The following is a 14,830-nucleotide window of genomic DNA, read 5'->3' on the forward strand; positions in this document are numbered from 1 at the left end:
GTTATGTACTCACCATAACGATCGATGTATGTGGTCCATCTCGCTTCACATTCTTTACTCACGGGTTCAGAGCCGAGAATCGGCTCCGACTCGGCCAACTTATTTTCTAGCACGAAGTCTCTAATTGGCTGGGCTAACCCGGTATCCCAAGATGCACCTCGCCCTAGCCCCAGATCTAGTTTGCAGCCATCCCAATCACACCCCCCACACACAACTGCCACTGGAGAGAGCTCCAGCCTGAAAGGAAAGAAAAACAAATGAAATTGAAGGGTTCTCAGAACCAATTTTCCTCCAAATCCTATAGGAAGGGGGCAGGTGGGAGGGTACATAAGAATGTGAGGCGAGATGGACCACATACATCGATCGTTATGGTGAGTACATAACTACCTGATGTTATCTGGTCCTATCTCGCCTACATTCTTTACTCACGGGACAGCATCCCCAGCACCTCTATTCTGGGCGGCTCATAGGAAAATACTCCTGAGAAAAATGGAACCAAAGGAAGCCTGGCCGCTAGAAGCCACGTCCAACTTGTAATGAGTAATAAAGGTGTGCGGAGAAGCCCAAGTGGCCGCAGCACAAATATCATCCAATGAAAGCCTAGCATGGTATGCTATTGATGTAGACACTGCCCTGGTAGAATGAGCTTTAACGGGAAAAGGTAAATTTCTGCCTGCTGACGAATAGATAAAGGAAATACAATCTTTGATCCATTTAGAAATTGTGCTCTTGGAAATAGGACAACCTGTTCTGTTTTCTGAGAAGGACACAAACAGTTGATCAGACTTCCTAATAGGCTTAGTCCTGTGCAAGTAGAATCTTAGTTGTCTGTGCACATCCGACTGGTGAAACCTAAACTCTGCTTTATTGGAAAAGTTCGGAAAGAACACTGGTAACTCGAAAGACTGATGCAGATTAACAGTGGATGACACCTTCGGAAGGAAGGACGGGTTAAGTCTCAGGGAAACTCTGTCCTTATGGAAGGTCAAATACGGAGGCTTAATGGACAAGGCTTGAATCTCTGATACTCTTCTGGCTGATGTAATGGCTATCAGGAAAGCCATCTTCCAAGATAGAAATTTTAATTCACAGGTGGCAGCCGGTTCAAAGGGCGGTGAAGTGATGGCTTGTAACACAAAGCTTAGATCCCATGGCATGACAGGTTCTGAAACCGGAGGGCGAAGTAACCAGGCGCCTTTCAAGAAGGCCTTAAAAAGTTTATGGCCCATAAGAGAAGGCTCATAATGATGTATGAAAGTTGGAAATTGCAGCCAGCTGCACCTTGATGGTAGCAGGCGCGGAGCCCTGTTGGAAAAGCATGGCTAAAAAGTCTAAGACTGATGGAATTGGGGCTGTGAAGGGGTCCAAACCTTGGGCCTGAGCCCAAATGGAGAATCTCTTCCACTTGCAGGAATAAATCCTTCTGGTGGAAGACTTATGAGACGAAGACAAGATGTGTACCACCTCAGGTGAAAAGGAATGTCGTCTAACTAGTGATGGAAGTGGAGCAGCCAGGCTGTCAACCTGAGGGTTCGCAGGGAGGGGTGGAGCTGTCCTGACATATGAATCAGTAGGTCTGGCACTGGGTCTAGAGTCCAAGGGCCATCCACTGCATACTGCTGAAGAAAGGGGAACCATACTTGTTGAGGCCAGTGTGGAGCAATTAGAATCATCCTGCTTCCCAAGGATATGGCTTCCTGAATCACTCTTGGAAACGGAGGGAAAGCATAGATCAGACAGGGGGGCCAATCGTGGACTACAGTGTCCCTGGGTGACTCCCCCTGTGGGGTGATCAGTGTGAAGTACCTTGCTGCATTTGGCACTGAGAGGGCTGGAGAAGAGATCGCAGCAAGGCTGACTCCACCTGTTGAAAATTTGAACCGCCACTCGGTCGTTCAGGCACCACTCATAAGGAATCAGAATAGCTCTGCTCAGCCTGTCCGTTATCAGATTGGTCTTTCCCGGAATGTGCATTGCCACTAAAAACCGTTGGGAAGACACTGCCCAATACCACACTCGCATGGCCTCTCTGCAGAGGGGATAAGACTTGGTTCCCCCCTGCTTGTTCAGGTACCACACCACGGACATCTTGTCTGAGTGAATTGTAATTGTTCCCCGAGGAAGAGAGCTTTGGAGTGCCCGCAACGCTAGTAACACCGCTCTCATCTCTAGAATATTGATGTGCAGGTGTACCTCGTGATCTTACCACTTGCCTTGGACCGTCCTGCCAAGATAATGCCCCCCCACCCCATCTGGGAGGCGTCCGTGGTCACCGTGGCCACTGGAAACATAGGAATCAAGCTTCTCCCTTTGTCCAGATTGGTGGAGCATAGCCACAAGCGGAGGTCCCATTTGCACCGTTCCGTGAGAAGTATTAAGTGGGAAAGAGGAAGTTTCTGAAAGGACCATTGGGCTGAAAGGAGCAACTGTAGGATCCGCATGTGTAACCTGGCTAGAGGCACCAGCATGATGGTGGCAGCCATGGGTCCCAGGAGCTGGAGAACTAACCTGGCCTGAACTCTCTTGAGGGGCAACAATGCGTGAATCTGAGACTGCAGCACTCTTATTCTCTCTTGTGGCAGAAAGGCCCGCATTTGAATAGAGTCTAGCTCAGTGCCTATAAAAACAACACGCTGTGAGGGCAGCAAGGCAGACTTTTCCCAGTTCAAGGTAATTCCTAGTTGGTGACAAAGTGTAATGGTAGCCTCCCTGGCTTGAATAAGGAGATGCCTGGTGGGGCCGGTGAGAAGCCAGACGTCCAGATATGGAAACACCTGGAATCCCAGACATCTCAGGTGAGCTGTCACCACTGCCAAATACTTGGTAAACACCCTGGGGGCTGTGGTGAGACCAAAGGGCAGGGCATGAAACTGGAAGTGACTGGCTCCCAGACGGAAGTGTAAATGAGTCCCGGATGCCTTGTCCATCTTGATGTGGTAGTAGGCATCCTAGAGATCAATGGAGCACATCCATACTCCTTTTTCCAGCAAGGGAAAAATGGACTAAAGAGTGACCATTCGGAACTTGGACTTTAGAACGTAGTGATTCAATCGGCTGAGATCCAGAATGGGCCTCAGGTCTCCTGTTCTTTTCGGCAACAAAAAGAGTCTCGAGTAAGTTCCTGATCCAATATGGTCTGAGGGGACTGGTTGGATTACTCCTTTTTCTAGCAGCTTTGAAACTTCTAGTGCTGCTTGATCCCATTGACTGGGTGGAACATCCGGGATTCTTTTGACTGGAGGGGGTGTTGATAAAAAGGGGATGGTGTAACCTCCGGTAACTATTCGAAGCACCCAACGATCCTGGGTGATGCTTTCCCAGGCTTCCGGATGCAACGAAATTCGGCCCCCGACTGGCTCCGGAACAGCACAGTCGGGCAACGCCTCAGGAACGCTGAAAGGAAGACCCGCAAAAGGAATCACGGTCTCCCAAGTTGCGGGGGCCTCCTCTGCCTCTAGGACGGCATCTTCCAGAATAATTTCCCCCTCCTCTGCCTCTGGAGGGTGACTCACCTTGAGCGGCAGGGAAAGACCTCTGTGACTTCTTGAACCACATTTTCCCTCCTCTCTGAGCCTTGGGGTAAGGCCTAGAAGGAAGAGAGAAACGGGCCCCTACGGCAGATAGGGTCTTCCCCTCCTGTTCGCATCTGGTGAGGGTGTCTGTCACTTTGGTCCCGAAGAGTGAGGACCCATCAAAGGGGGCATCAGTGAAGGAAGGCTTAAAGGCCTCTGCAAAATGACACAGGCGCATCAAAGCTTGCCTTCTGAGAGCTACACCTGAGCTAGCTGCCCTACTCGCCCCTTCGGCTGCATAGGATATGAGCCTCATGGACGAGTTGACAATAGAACCAAGGGTAGACAAGTGGGCGTTAACAGTCTGCGCTACCGCCTCAGGCATGTTACCCGTCAGAGTGTCTCCTAGCTCCTTAAGGAGATCTCTCTGGAGCTTCCCGTACCGGTCCATACTCCTGGACTCCTTGTTAGGAGGATGGATGGAAGAAGAAGCCTCTGCAACTTCCTGCTGAGTGGCTGCCGCCACCAGCAAGGCATCTACTGAAACCCCTTTGGTCAGGAACTCTTTCCCCGGGGGAGCAGAAAGAAACTTATTTGGACGTCTGGGCACTGGTTCCATGGAATCAGGGGTCTCCCACACCCTTCGACAAATCAAATCCAGGAGTTCATAGAAGGGTGGAGACACCCAGGAGGTGGAGGGTTGAGCTCCGAAGGCCTTGAGGAATACCGACTCTTCCTAGGGGGTCTTGGAAGGCCAGTCGCCTCTCTGCCTCAAAATCTCCAGGATGTCGGAGAAAGAGACATCATCGGAGGACGACTTAGGGGACCCCTCAGACTCCTCAAGGTCGGTATCGGAAGTGAGGGACTCGTCCTGGGAGTCTATGTGCTTCCTCTTGCACAACTTCTTTCTAGGGGGCTCCTCAGGCACCGACCCTGAGGGGCCCTCAGAAAGTTGGGGACCACTCATGGGGGTATACTCAGACCTTCAGGTTCCGCCATCCATGGACAGGGGTGTGTCAAAGGCTCTAGCCAGAGTGTAGGGGGAAGGAGTGACCGATCCGGGTGATGTAACTGACGATCTGGCCAGTGGTCTCCTCATGGGCTCGAAGGCAGGTCCCCCCGAATCCGAGGACTGACCCGTCTCCGAGACCACAACCAGAGTCGGGGTTCCCAGAGCCGAAGCACCGAGAGGGAGACTCGGAACCGACAAGAGTCCCGAGGTATCCCCCTCGGGTCCGACTGAGGAAACCAGAGTACCGAAACCAGAGGACGGAACTGACATGGTTGGAGCAGACATCGGCTCCGATAAACTCGCAAGGGGTATCGAAGCCGACATGAGAACATCATTCGGCGCAGAGCACTCTGGCTCTGATGACACAGGGGTGCTCGGAGGAGGAATCATCGGTACAAGAATAGGGACTGGCTCCGGAGCCGACTGGGCCGGAGCCGAGAACAATTTTGCTAACACCGGTGACTGCAGGAGCCTCTGGACCACCCTATCCACATCCAAATCAGACAGCCTAGAGGATTTGTAGGAAATAGAGGGAGATCGGGATCTCCTACCTGGAGACTCAGGCCTAACACTGGGTGACCGGCTCTGAATAGGTTCCAATAATATCGGGGCCGAGGTTGACTCCAGTACAACGGATACCTCCTGCAGCCCCGGACAATGGAGCTGAGGAGGCAGTATCCACTTTCGAAACTTTCTCCGGGGGCTCCGAAGAGACAGATGGAGCCGGAGATCTTTTCTTGGCCTTGGAAGTCTTAGACTTAGCACTAGAAAAAGAGTCTAAGGACTTCCTCAAAAGGTTTAACCAGGCCCTTCAAAATCAATTTATTTTCTTCTTTCCTGCAGTACCCTCGGGCTAAAAGCGTGGCAAAAACTGCAGGACTCTTGCAGGTGAATAGCACCAAGACAATAAACACAGATAGAATGTCCATCTGTGATGGACATCTTGTAGCCACATTTAGAGCATTTCTTAAACCCAGAGGGTTTATGCTCTTTCTGCTCTTTAGACATAATAGTACACAGCACCCACTCAACGGACAACGACAGACACGAGAGGAAGGCGGGAAAACCAAACCAAGAACAACCAAAGAAACTCTAATTTAAACGTTTCTTTGGTGCAACAAGGAATCTAACTACCGACCAACAAAAACACAATTTTACAGAAAAAACACACCGGAGAGGACTAGGTCCTCTAATTTAAATGGGTCTAGCCCGCAAAAAGAGGGATACCACAAAAAAAAAAAACACAACTCGCTCACACAGTATACTCACAATGAAACTAGCTATTAAAACAGCTTTTTACTAGAAACAGACTGCTAAATACTTCTGAAAAGTATAGAAAGGGTACTTAGCCACAGCCAAGCGAGACCATGTCCTAACTCTATGATCGGCAAACTTGATCTGGGGCTAGGGCGAAGTGCATCTTGGGATACTGGGTTAGCCCAGCCAATAAGAGACTTTGTGCTAGAAAATAAGTTGGCAGAGTTCGTCTCCGAACCCGTGAGTAAAGAATGTAGGCGAGATAGGACCACATAACATCTACTATTTAAATTGCGTTGACATCCCCCATACTAAAAGGAGTATCAAGGCATTAATAGCACTGACATTGGTATTACCTAAGAAGATAACTAGAAAATGGAGAACAAAACAAGAACTTAGTGCAGAAGAACCAATACAACTAACAGAAGACTAAAGCACACTGAAAGATGATGGGATATAATCAAAGTAGGCTTCATAAACATAACTGGGATTTTGGGATAAAAAGAAGTAAAGTAGGTATCTTGTGATGGTATTAGATTATTACTATACAGCTTGTCAGCTCTACTGTCTAGTGGGCGTGTGGTCATTCATATAGGCAGGAGGATCATAGAAAGGGTGCAAACGAGGTGGATAATACAACAGATTATATCTGGTGCCCTAATACAAGGAGATGTGATAAAAGCAACTACTGCAAAATACCAGCAAAACAAATGCTGTCTACTGTCACTGTGGAAGTGAATTGGAAAGATAGTGGTGTATTTGGAAATGTTTTTCGCAAAAGTGCAATATAACAAAAGAATGAAAAAAAAAAAAGTGCTCTGTGCAGACCAAGGAGAGTTCATTCTGTGAACCCTGCTAATTGACTATTTTTTCAATGCTATCTCCAAAAACAAAATAGCTATTCAGCATTGTCAGTGGTCCAACAGGTAGTACACCCAGCTTTGATGCAGAAGGCAGTAGGTTCTATTCCACACCAGAGTACAGCGATTTCTGACAATGCAGTACAGCATAAGGGGATATGCTACACTCCTGAGTGTACCATCCTTAGGAAGAGATGTTAAATAGAATCCCATCTTCTTGAGTTAGTGGGAGCTCGGGTGAATGTAAAAGATCCCACTGCACCTATCGAATAGAGCTGACGTCCCTGATGCCCTTGCCAAATTTCCCCTAAAAAGAGGTTACTAACCTAATGAGACTGACACAGTCAACAAAGGATAAATAAATGAAAAACATAATACTCACACTAAAAAAAATCTAATCCAAAGGCTTCAGCTTAACAGTGGCAAAAGACTTTGTAAAATGAAGTCCTCTACTTTAAGAAGTGCTAAATCATAAAGCAAACTTCTGGAGGAGTGCTATTAAAAGCTGCAGGGTCTTGATCTTTTGTTTAACTGATAGAGCTGCTTCATTACCCTTTCCAAAATGGAAAGTGAACAAAAACATTAAACCTTGGTGGAACGATCTACTTTAAAATATACTCTGATGGCATTATCAAATGACTCTGTCTCTAAACTAAGAAAAGCAGTAGGAAAACCTAACACATGCAAATAAATAATATAATCTAAGATAAAATATATTACAATAAAAAATAAAATGTGTCTGCAAAAGACTTAAATAAGAAAGTACAGTTGTACACACTTACCATAAATGTAGATGTTCGAGTGTATTCACTGTTGCAGTCATCACCACTTGGGTTATCTGCCTGCAGGTAGAGACTTAGTATTTCTGTGTCAGATGCTGTCGCTTCAGGACTGACGTCAGGTCGTCAGGGGTATAAAAACAGGCAGTCGACGCCATTATATCAGTTTTTCTTGCCCCAAATGTCAGGAGCCCCCTAATAGGGAGCTAAGTTATGGTGGGGGAAAACACCAGCAGTAAAAAGTAAATACCAATACCCCTGAAAAGGGGGGGGGGAGTAAAAGGCATAGAGAGTTTAGAGAGAGAAAGAGAGAAAACCAGGGGGCTGGAGGGAGAAAAACCAGGACTGCAACAGTGAATACACTAGAACATCTACATTTATGGTAAGTGTATACAACTGTACTATGTTCTTCATGTTTCACTGTTGCAGTCATCACACTTGGGTAGATTCCCAAAGCTGAAGAAGGGTGGAGGCAGTCAAGAATGCCTTGCAGGACTGCTGTTGCAAAACCTGCCCTGGATTTGGAAAAGATAGGCAGGTGGTAATACTTGGTGAAGGTGTGCACAGAACTCCAGGTAGCAGCTTCCAGGATGCCGACTCCCCTGAGGAATGTTGTAGAGGTAGAAGTTGCCCTAGTGAAATGTGTTCTGACCCCCTGAGGGGGTTGGTTTCCCATGGTGCTTGTAGCAGAAATGGATGCAATGTGCTATCCATTTGAAAACTGTTTTGAAATGGCCTTGCCCTCTACCCCTGTTGCAAAACTGACTAGTAACTGGTCAGGTTTTCTGAAGGGCTTAGTCCTATCAAGGTAGAATCTGAGCTGTCTGTGCACGTCCAAGGAGTGCAGGATCCTTTCCCCTTTATTTTGAGGTTTAGGGAAGAAGGTAAGCAAATGGATAGATTGGTTGAGAGCCACACTGGACACCACTTTAGGCATAAAGGAAGGGTTAAGTCTTGAGGGAGACCCTGTCAGCATGGAAACTAATGAAGGGTTCCACAGCCATAAGTGCTTGTAGCTCAGACACTCTTCTAGCTGAAGTGATGGCCAGAAGCAAGGTTGTTTTCCAAGAGAGGAATTTTAACTCTGCTGACACTGCAGGCTCAAATGGAGGTAGCGTGAGCTTTTCCAGTACAAAGTTAAGGTCCCAAGCAGGGGTGGGTGCTCTCCTTGGCAGCCTTAAGTTGTTTGCCCCTCTCAGGTACTGTTTGATAAGAGGGTGAGAGAAAAGAGGTGGCTCAGTGTTGTAATGAGCTGAAATGGCAGAGACATGGATCTTAATGGAGGAGAAGGATAGGCCTCTGTGGAGTAGATCTGCTAGGTAATCCAGGATTAGAGGCAGGGAGGCGAGGGTTGTGTCCTCTCCTTTACACTGAATCCAGGAGCAGTACCTTTTCCACTTATCGGCATAGGATTTCCTTGTACTGGGTCTTCTGGCTTCAAAGATGATGTCCAGCACCTGCTTGCTTAGGCTGGTTACTGTGGGAGAATTCAAGGAATAAGCCAGGCTGCAAAATTTAGGGTTTGCAGTTGCGGATGCAAGATCTGTCCCCCCTGCTGAGAGAGCAGGGTTGGGTTCTGGTGTAGGTGCCAGGGTGGCACCGGTGACAGGCTTCGCAGGAGTGGGTACCAGTGTTGGCATGGCCAGTCCGGGGCAATCAGAATTGTCCTTGGTCTGTCCAGTCTTACCTTGAGCAATACTCTTGAGAGGAGGGGCAGAGGGGGAAAGGCATAAATCGAGAGATTTACCCACTGGAAGGGTAGGGGCATCCACTTTCCAGGCCCTGCTGTGAGGTGTCCTGGTGCAGAATCTTCTAAGCTTGTGATTGCAGGGGGAGGCAAAGAGATCCACCTCTGGTATCCACCATTTCTGAATCAGAAGGTTGAAGGTGCGTGGCTCTAGTTGCCACTCGTGTGGGTCTAGATTTCTGCTTAAACTGTCTGCCAGTGAGTTTTGTTTGCCTGGCAGGAATTGAGCTTGCAGATGTACCCGCATGCCCAAGGCCGTGTTCCACAGGGCCATGGCTAGCCTGCAGAGTGTGTATGAGTGGGTTCCTCCCTGCTTGTTGATGTACCACATAACTGTGGTGTTGTCTGATTTTATTAGCAGGTGTCCTGGTGAGAGTAGGCATCTGAAAGCTGTCAGAACATGCTGCACAGCTAGCATCTCTTTCTGGTTGATGTGCAGATGCATTTGACTTGGGCTCCAGTGTCCCTGAATGTACTTGGAGTCCATGTGTGCCCCCCAGGCATAGTCTGATGCTTCTGTGGTTAGGGTCTGGGCGGCATGCGGTTGGGGTAAAGGGCAGTACCTTGTGGTTGCATGCTGCTGCCCACCAAAGAAACTCTGTCCTTAGACAGGGTATTATGGGAATGACAGTTTCCAGGTCCTGAAAATGGGCACCAAAGACTTTTTAAGTACCACTGAAGTTTCCTCATATGCAGTCTGGCATATAGAATTAGTAGGATGCATGAGGCCATGAACCCTAGGGCCTGCAGGATTTTCCTTGCAGATAGTTGGGTTCTGGTGGCCATTTGAGTAAAATAGCTTGTCAGATAGGCTTGTTTTTCTGGAGTGAGGAATGCCACTGGGATGCTGTGTCCAAGCTTGCTCCCAGGAATACAATCTTTTGACTGGGGACTAGTTTTGATTTCGGGTCTATATTATAAATTCGACGGTTGAAAACATCGAACAACATATGGTCGACACCATATGGTCGATGTCTTCAAACGTCGACCTTATAAAAATACAAAAAAAAGTACCCTAACGGGTTTCAGCAGGAGGGCAAGGCTGCCCAGCGCCCCCCCCCCCGCTACTTAAATATACCAACTTCGAGACCGCACTACATTGCAGTAAACAGAAATCTCCCCTTATGGAGATTTCCGTTTACACGCTCGAGATTCTGAGCATTCGATATTCTCATGCCGACAATGTCAAATTCGACATTGTTGGCTTTCGAGAATATAATATAGACCCTTGATTTATTTTCGTTGATAGTGTACCCCATGGAGGTTAGTAGGTTTTTTACAAATGTCAGGTGCTGCAACAGCATTTCCTGACTGTCTCCCTGAATCAGGCAGTCGTCCAAGTATGGGTAAATTTGAATATTTCTCTGTCTGCAGTAAGCAACGGCTGGAGCCAGGCATTTTGTGAATACTCTGGGAGCAGTGGATAAGCCAAAGGGAAGTGCAGAGAACTGATAATGCATAGATCCTGCCCTGAAGCATAGATATATTCTGCATGACTCCCTTATTGGGATGTGCAGATAGGCTTCTTTTAAGTCTAGGGTGACTAACCAGGCATCTTTGGCTAGCATAAGTAGAAACTGCTACAGGATGAGCATTTTGAATTTTGGTACCACCAGGAAGGTGTTGAGAATTGAAAGATCTTGGATTGGGTGCCAAGTACCCTCTTTTCTGGGTACCAGGAAAAGTCTGGGATAGAATCCTTGACATATCTATTCCGCAGGAACCGGATGAATTGCCCTTATAGAAAGTAGGGATTGGACTTGGTTTTGAGCCTCTGCTGACTGGTTTAGAGGGAGGTCTGGGAACCCTTTTGGGGTTGGCAGTGAGTGGAAGTAAAATTTGTACCCCTGGGATACAATGTTGAGGACCCATCGGTCTTTGGTGATGGGAATCCAGTTTTTTGCATGAAGGGCAAGTTTTCCTCCTAGGGGCACAAGCAGTTGGGCAGAGGAGGGGGGTGAAGTTGAGAAGTCATTGGGGGTGGTTTAGCACTCTCTGCTTTATAGGTGGGGCACTCCATTGCTTAGATCTCTGCATACCCTGAGACTGCAGTCTGGGGGGTCTGTTTCCCCTGGGTCTAGTTTGAGATGGCCTTGAGGGGGCTGGAAAGGACCAATGTTTCGAGGGGCAATGCCTACTGAATCTAGGAGGCTGTACTTGTAAGAATTCTTTGACGGTCTGCATAGATTTAGCTTTTTCTTCCACCTTTTTAAGAACCTCTTCTGGTTTGGTGCCAAACAGATTGTCCTTGCTCAAAGGAGCGTCTAGTAACTTGGATTTGACAGGATCTGGCAAGGTCAGCTCCTTAAGCCAAGCATGCCTTCTCAGTACAGAACCAGTGACTGCTGCCCTGCAAGATGCTTCTAGGGCTTCAAAGCCACACTGCAATGTATGTTTGCTGACTTGGCTTGCAGAATGCATAAGCTCTTGCAATTCTTTATTTTCTGCACAGTCTGTAAATGTAGCTATTTTTTGCTTAACAAGTTCCATAATAATGTTGTTGGTACTTCAGCATGTGAAACTGACAATTCAAAGCCCTAATGGCAAGAGTTGCAGAGGTATATACTTTCTTACCCCATCTGTGGAAAGTTCTGGAATCCCTGTCCAAATGGGTGGGATTCTTAGCTGTAGTTGCCTTCCTACTTTTAGGCCCCTGGGAAATTATGTCTGGGTCAGCAGTAGGATTTTTGAAAAGTAATTTGTGAGAGTCAGGTACTCTGTAGTACCTGTCTGGTTTCCTAGGGGCAGGGGTTAAAGTATCAGGATTAAGACTGGATTCCATAAAGACATCAAGAACTTCCAGGACTGCTGGTACTGCTAAAGGCATGTGTTGTGGTAAGTCTAGAAATTCTCTGAGTCTCTTTTTGGACTGAGGATAGTCTTGGCATTCCCAATGGAAATGCTCTCTTAAAGTATGTAAGGTTTCACCAAAAGATAAATCCTCTGGAGAAGAGGCACAGAGAATGGATTCCTCTGCATCAGAAACCTCATAAGCAGATAAGGGCATGTCTTCATAATCAGAAGCCTCAGAGTCGTCGGACTCTTGGTCTGTTGAAGCTGATGGGGACTGGTCCTTTTTTCTCTTAGCAGGGGAAGGCTGACTTCCCCTAATCAGCATAATAAGGTCTTCTGCCATTCTAAGCATTTTATTTTGTGGAAAGGGTGCAGGTGCATGCACTTTGGTCATCGGTTTTCTAGGCGTAGTGCGTACTCTTGGCCATAGAAATTTGGCTGTTTTAGACAGAACTGAAGTAGTCGGTTTGTGTCAAACATCGGTAGTACAAAGAACTTCCTCAGAAACCGGTGCCTGCTCAGCGGCTTACGGACCCATCCAACGTAGAGACATCCGCCGGTTCCATAGTCAAGGAAGAGTCTCGCGGCGTACCGGACTCCGAACAGGTCTCGGTAGAGGCCTGCGAATTCACTGAACCGGGCATCAGGGGCTGCGAAAACGCCTCACTGAGTACTGGCAAACTGGCGACTAGCTTAATGGAAGCGCCGTCAGCAACTTTGAACCTGTGCGGTCTGTCTCACTCTTTATCCTTACATTTTTTCGGAATATCATTAGTCAGATGGCTTACCGAAGCCATTTTGGAATACAGAGATCGATAATGAAAGTATTTAGTGACAATAAGGGCCCGACGACAAATGGTTCGGGCGTTGAACAAGGTACGTCGTGCACTGGACCTAGACAGGTGATGCAGTAAGAATGAAAATCTTGATGTGGTATTTGTTTTCCACAGGCAAGACAATTATTAACTTTTTCTGCCATCGGTTAGAGCAAGAAAAAAGGACCCACAATGGGGTACTTAGTTTTAAAAGACTGCAGGATGATTCAATTAGTAAATGAAAACTCAGGTAGCAGCTGACTGGCACGTGCAAAGTGCTTCTGCTTCGGGCTCCTTGGCAAGAAAGACTGATGTAATGGCATCGGCTGCCTGTTTTTATACCCCTGACGACCTGACGTCAGTCCTGGAGCGGCAGCATCCGACGCAGAAATACTAAGTCTCTGGTATTTGGGCCGACTAAGGGTTACCTGCAGGAAAATAACCCAAGTGTTATGACTGCAACAGTGAAACACGAAGAACATCCTCAGCTTTCTTGTTTCACAGACTAGAAAAGTCAGCTTTTAACATGTAAACAATGGCGTCACTCGACACACCAAGAACAATAAAACACTGAATTAAGTTGAAAGATGATACATACTAAAGGAACCTTCCACCGTCAGTCACCAGACGTCCATAAAAAGATCCTAATATCCAGACATTTAAAAAAGCTCATGTTCTACATGGTCTTAGCGCATGTCTAGTATGCATGAACTGTGAACCTTTACTTCTAATGACCTATAAAGTCATCTACTGATTAATAACCATGTAATGAAAAATGCAGAAAAAAAGCAATCCACTTACAGTGTCTGCACTCCAATAGGTTAGATTCTGGCACTTTAAAACGCAAAGAACTTCCAGAGCCTGGCACTCTTCCACCAACCTTAAGAGACTCTTGGGTACCAAAACCTTCCACAATGATCATATCCAAAGCAGTCATGTTATTCCTGTTTGGGAATTACATCAACAAACATTGATTACTAATTTGCAAAGAAAGTTACATAGCACCTACCATACCTCTAGACCCCTAATAATGGTGAATCACTAAAGCAATTCATTGTAGAACTATTATACAGCCACCAGATGGCAATCTTCAGCTGAAAAATGTTTCAATAGTGTGTCAGTCTATGTCTGTTCGTCAGGAATCTACCCTTGCTGGTGGCATAGAAGGAATGCCCATATAAGGATAAGTGGCCTCTCCCAGCACCAGTCCCTTCCTGTAAGACACCTGGACAGGCAGGAGGCCTTACAGCTGTCAACAAATCGCAGAAGGTCCATCAGTCAGGAGGTAAGTGGTTGCACTGTCACCCTTTTGACTTATCATGCTGAAAGATCTGTAGACTGGAGTTATGGGAGTTGCTACATTTAATTTCCTATCCTCATTCACTTCTGCATCATCAGGGCAGTTCACTGCAGAATAAGTACCAAACTGTCTACTTAATTGGGAGGTAGGAAAATGGAGGGACTGACTACAAGAAGCCATTATGCACTTGCTTTTGAAGCTCCACAATCACTGGAATGAGTTTCCAGACTGCAATCAAGTAATAATCCAGATCACAGCAGCACAATGTTCATGGACTGAAGCTCCCCACACAGCAAGAAGCAGCAGCAGCAACAACTGCCTAGGCAAATAAGCCTTAATAAGCCCAAGCAAGGTTCTGCCTGCTAAAGAGCAGCAGTCAGCTACAATGATTTATCTTAAAACAATTTACTTAACATCTGGATCGTGCTTGTCAGACTTGAGCACATAAAACTAATGACTATTAAATTACTTCATACAAAGGAAATAATAGGGAATGACTCTGCAGACACTGCCACGTGTTTAGAACAGCTTCTACCAGGTATGATTTGACTAGAAAATATACCAGAAGGAAAAAACAGACTGACAGGAAACACAAGACACCTTCTTCAAAAGGAATTTTGGATGAATTCGTTACATTATGCTATGGATAATCAAGAATGGCTGTTCACTGCACAAAGCAAGAAGCTCAGCTATCCTGGCTGAATAACAGCAATCAAAAATAAGGTTTCCCACAAAAGGAAACAAAAGTCACAGGA

General features: G+C 46.7%; 1 protein-coding gene across 1 annotated transcript in view; it reads right to left on the bottom strand.

The window, feature by feature from the left end:
• TMEM131L (transmembrane 131 like) overlaps positions 1-14,830 on the bottom strand; it is a gene marked incomplete in the record, with an annotated part of 1,995,267 nt that overhangs the window by 695,552 nt on the left and 1,284,885 nt on the right. The window contains 1 exon segment of the mRNA XM_044062407.1: positions 13,577-13,719. Coding sequence (XP_043918342.1) covers positions 13,577-13,719 — 143 coding nt within the window.

The sequence above is a fragment of the Protopterus annectens genome, chromosome 2.part1 (assembly GCF_019279795.1).
Source record: "Protopterus annectens isolate FY-2018-M chromosome 2.part1, PAN1.0, whole genome shotgun sequence".
NCBI lineage: Eukaryota > Metazoa > Chordata > Ceratodontiformes > Protopteridae > Protopterus > Protopterus annectens.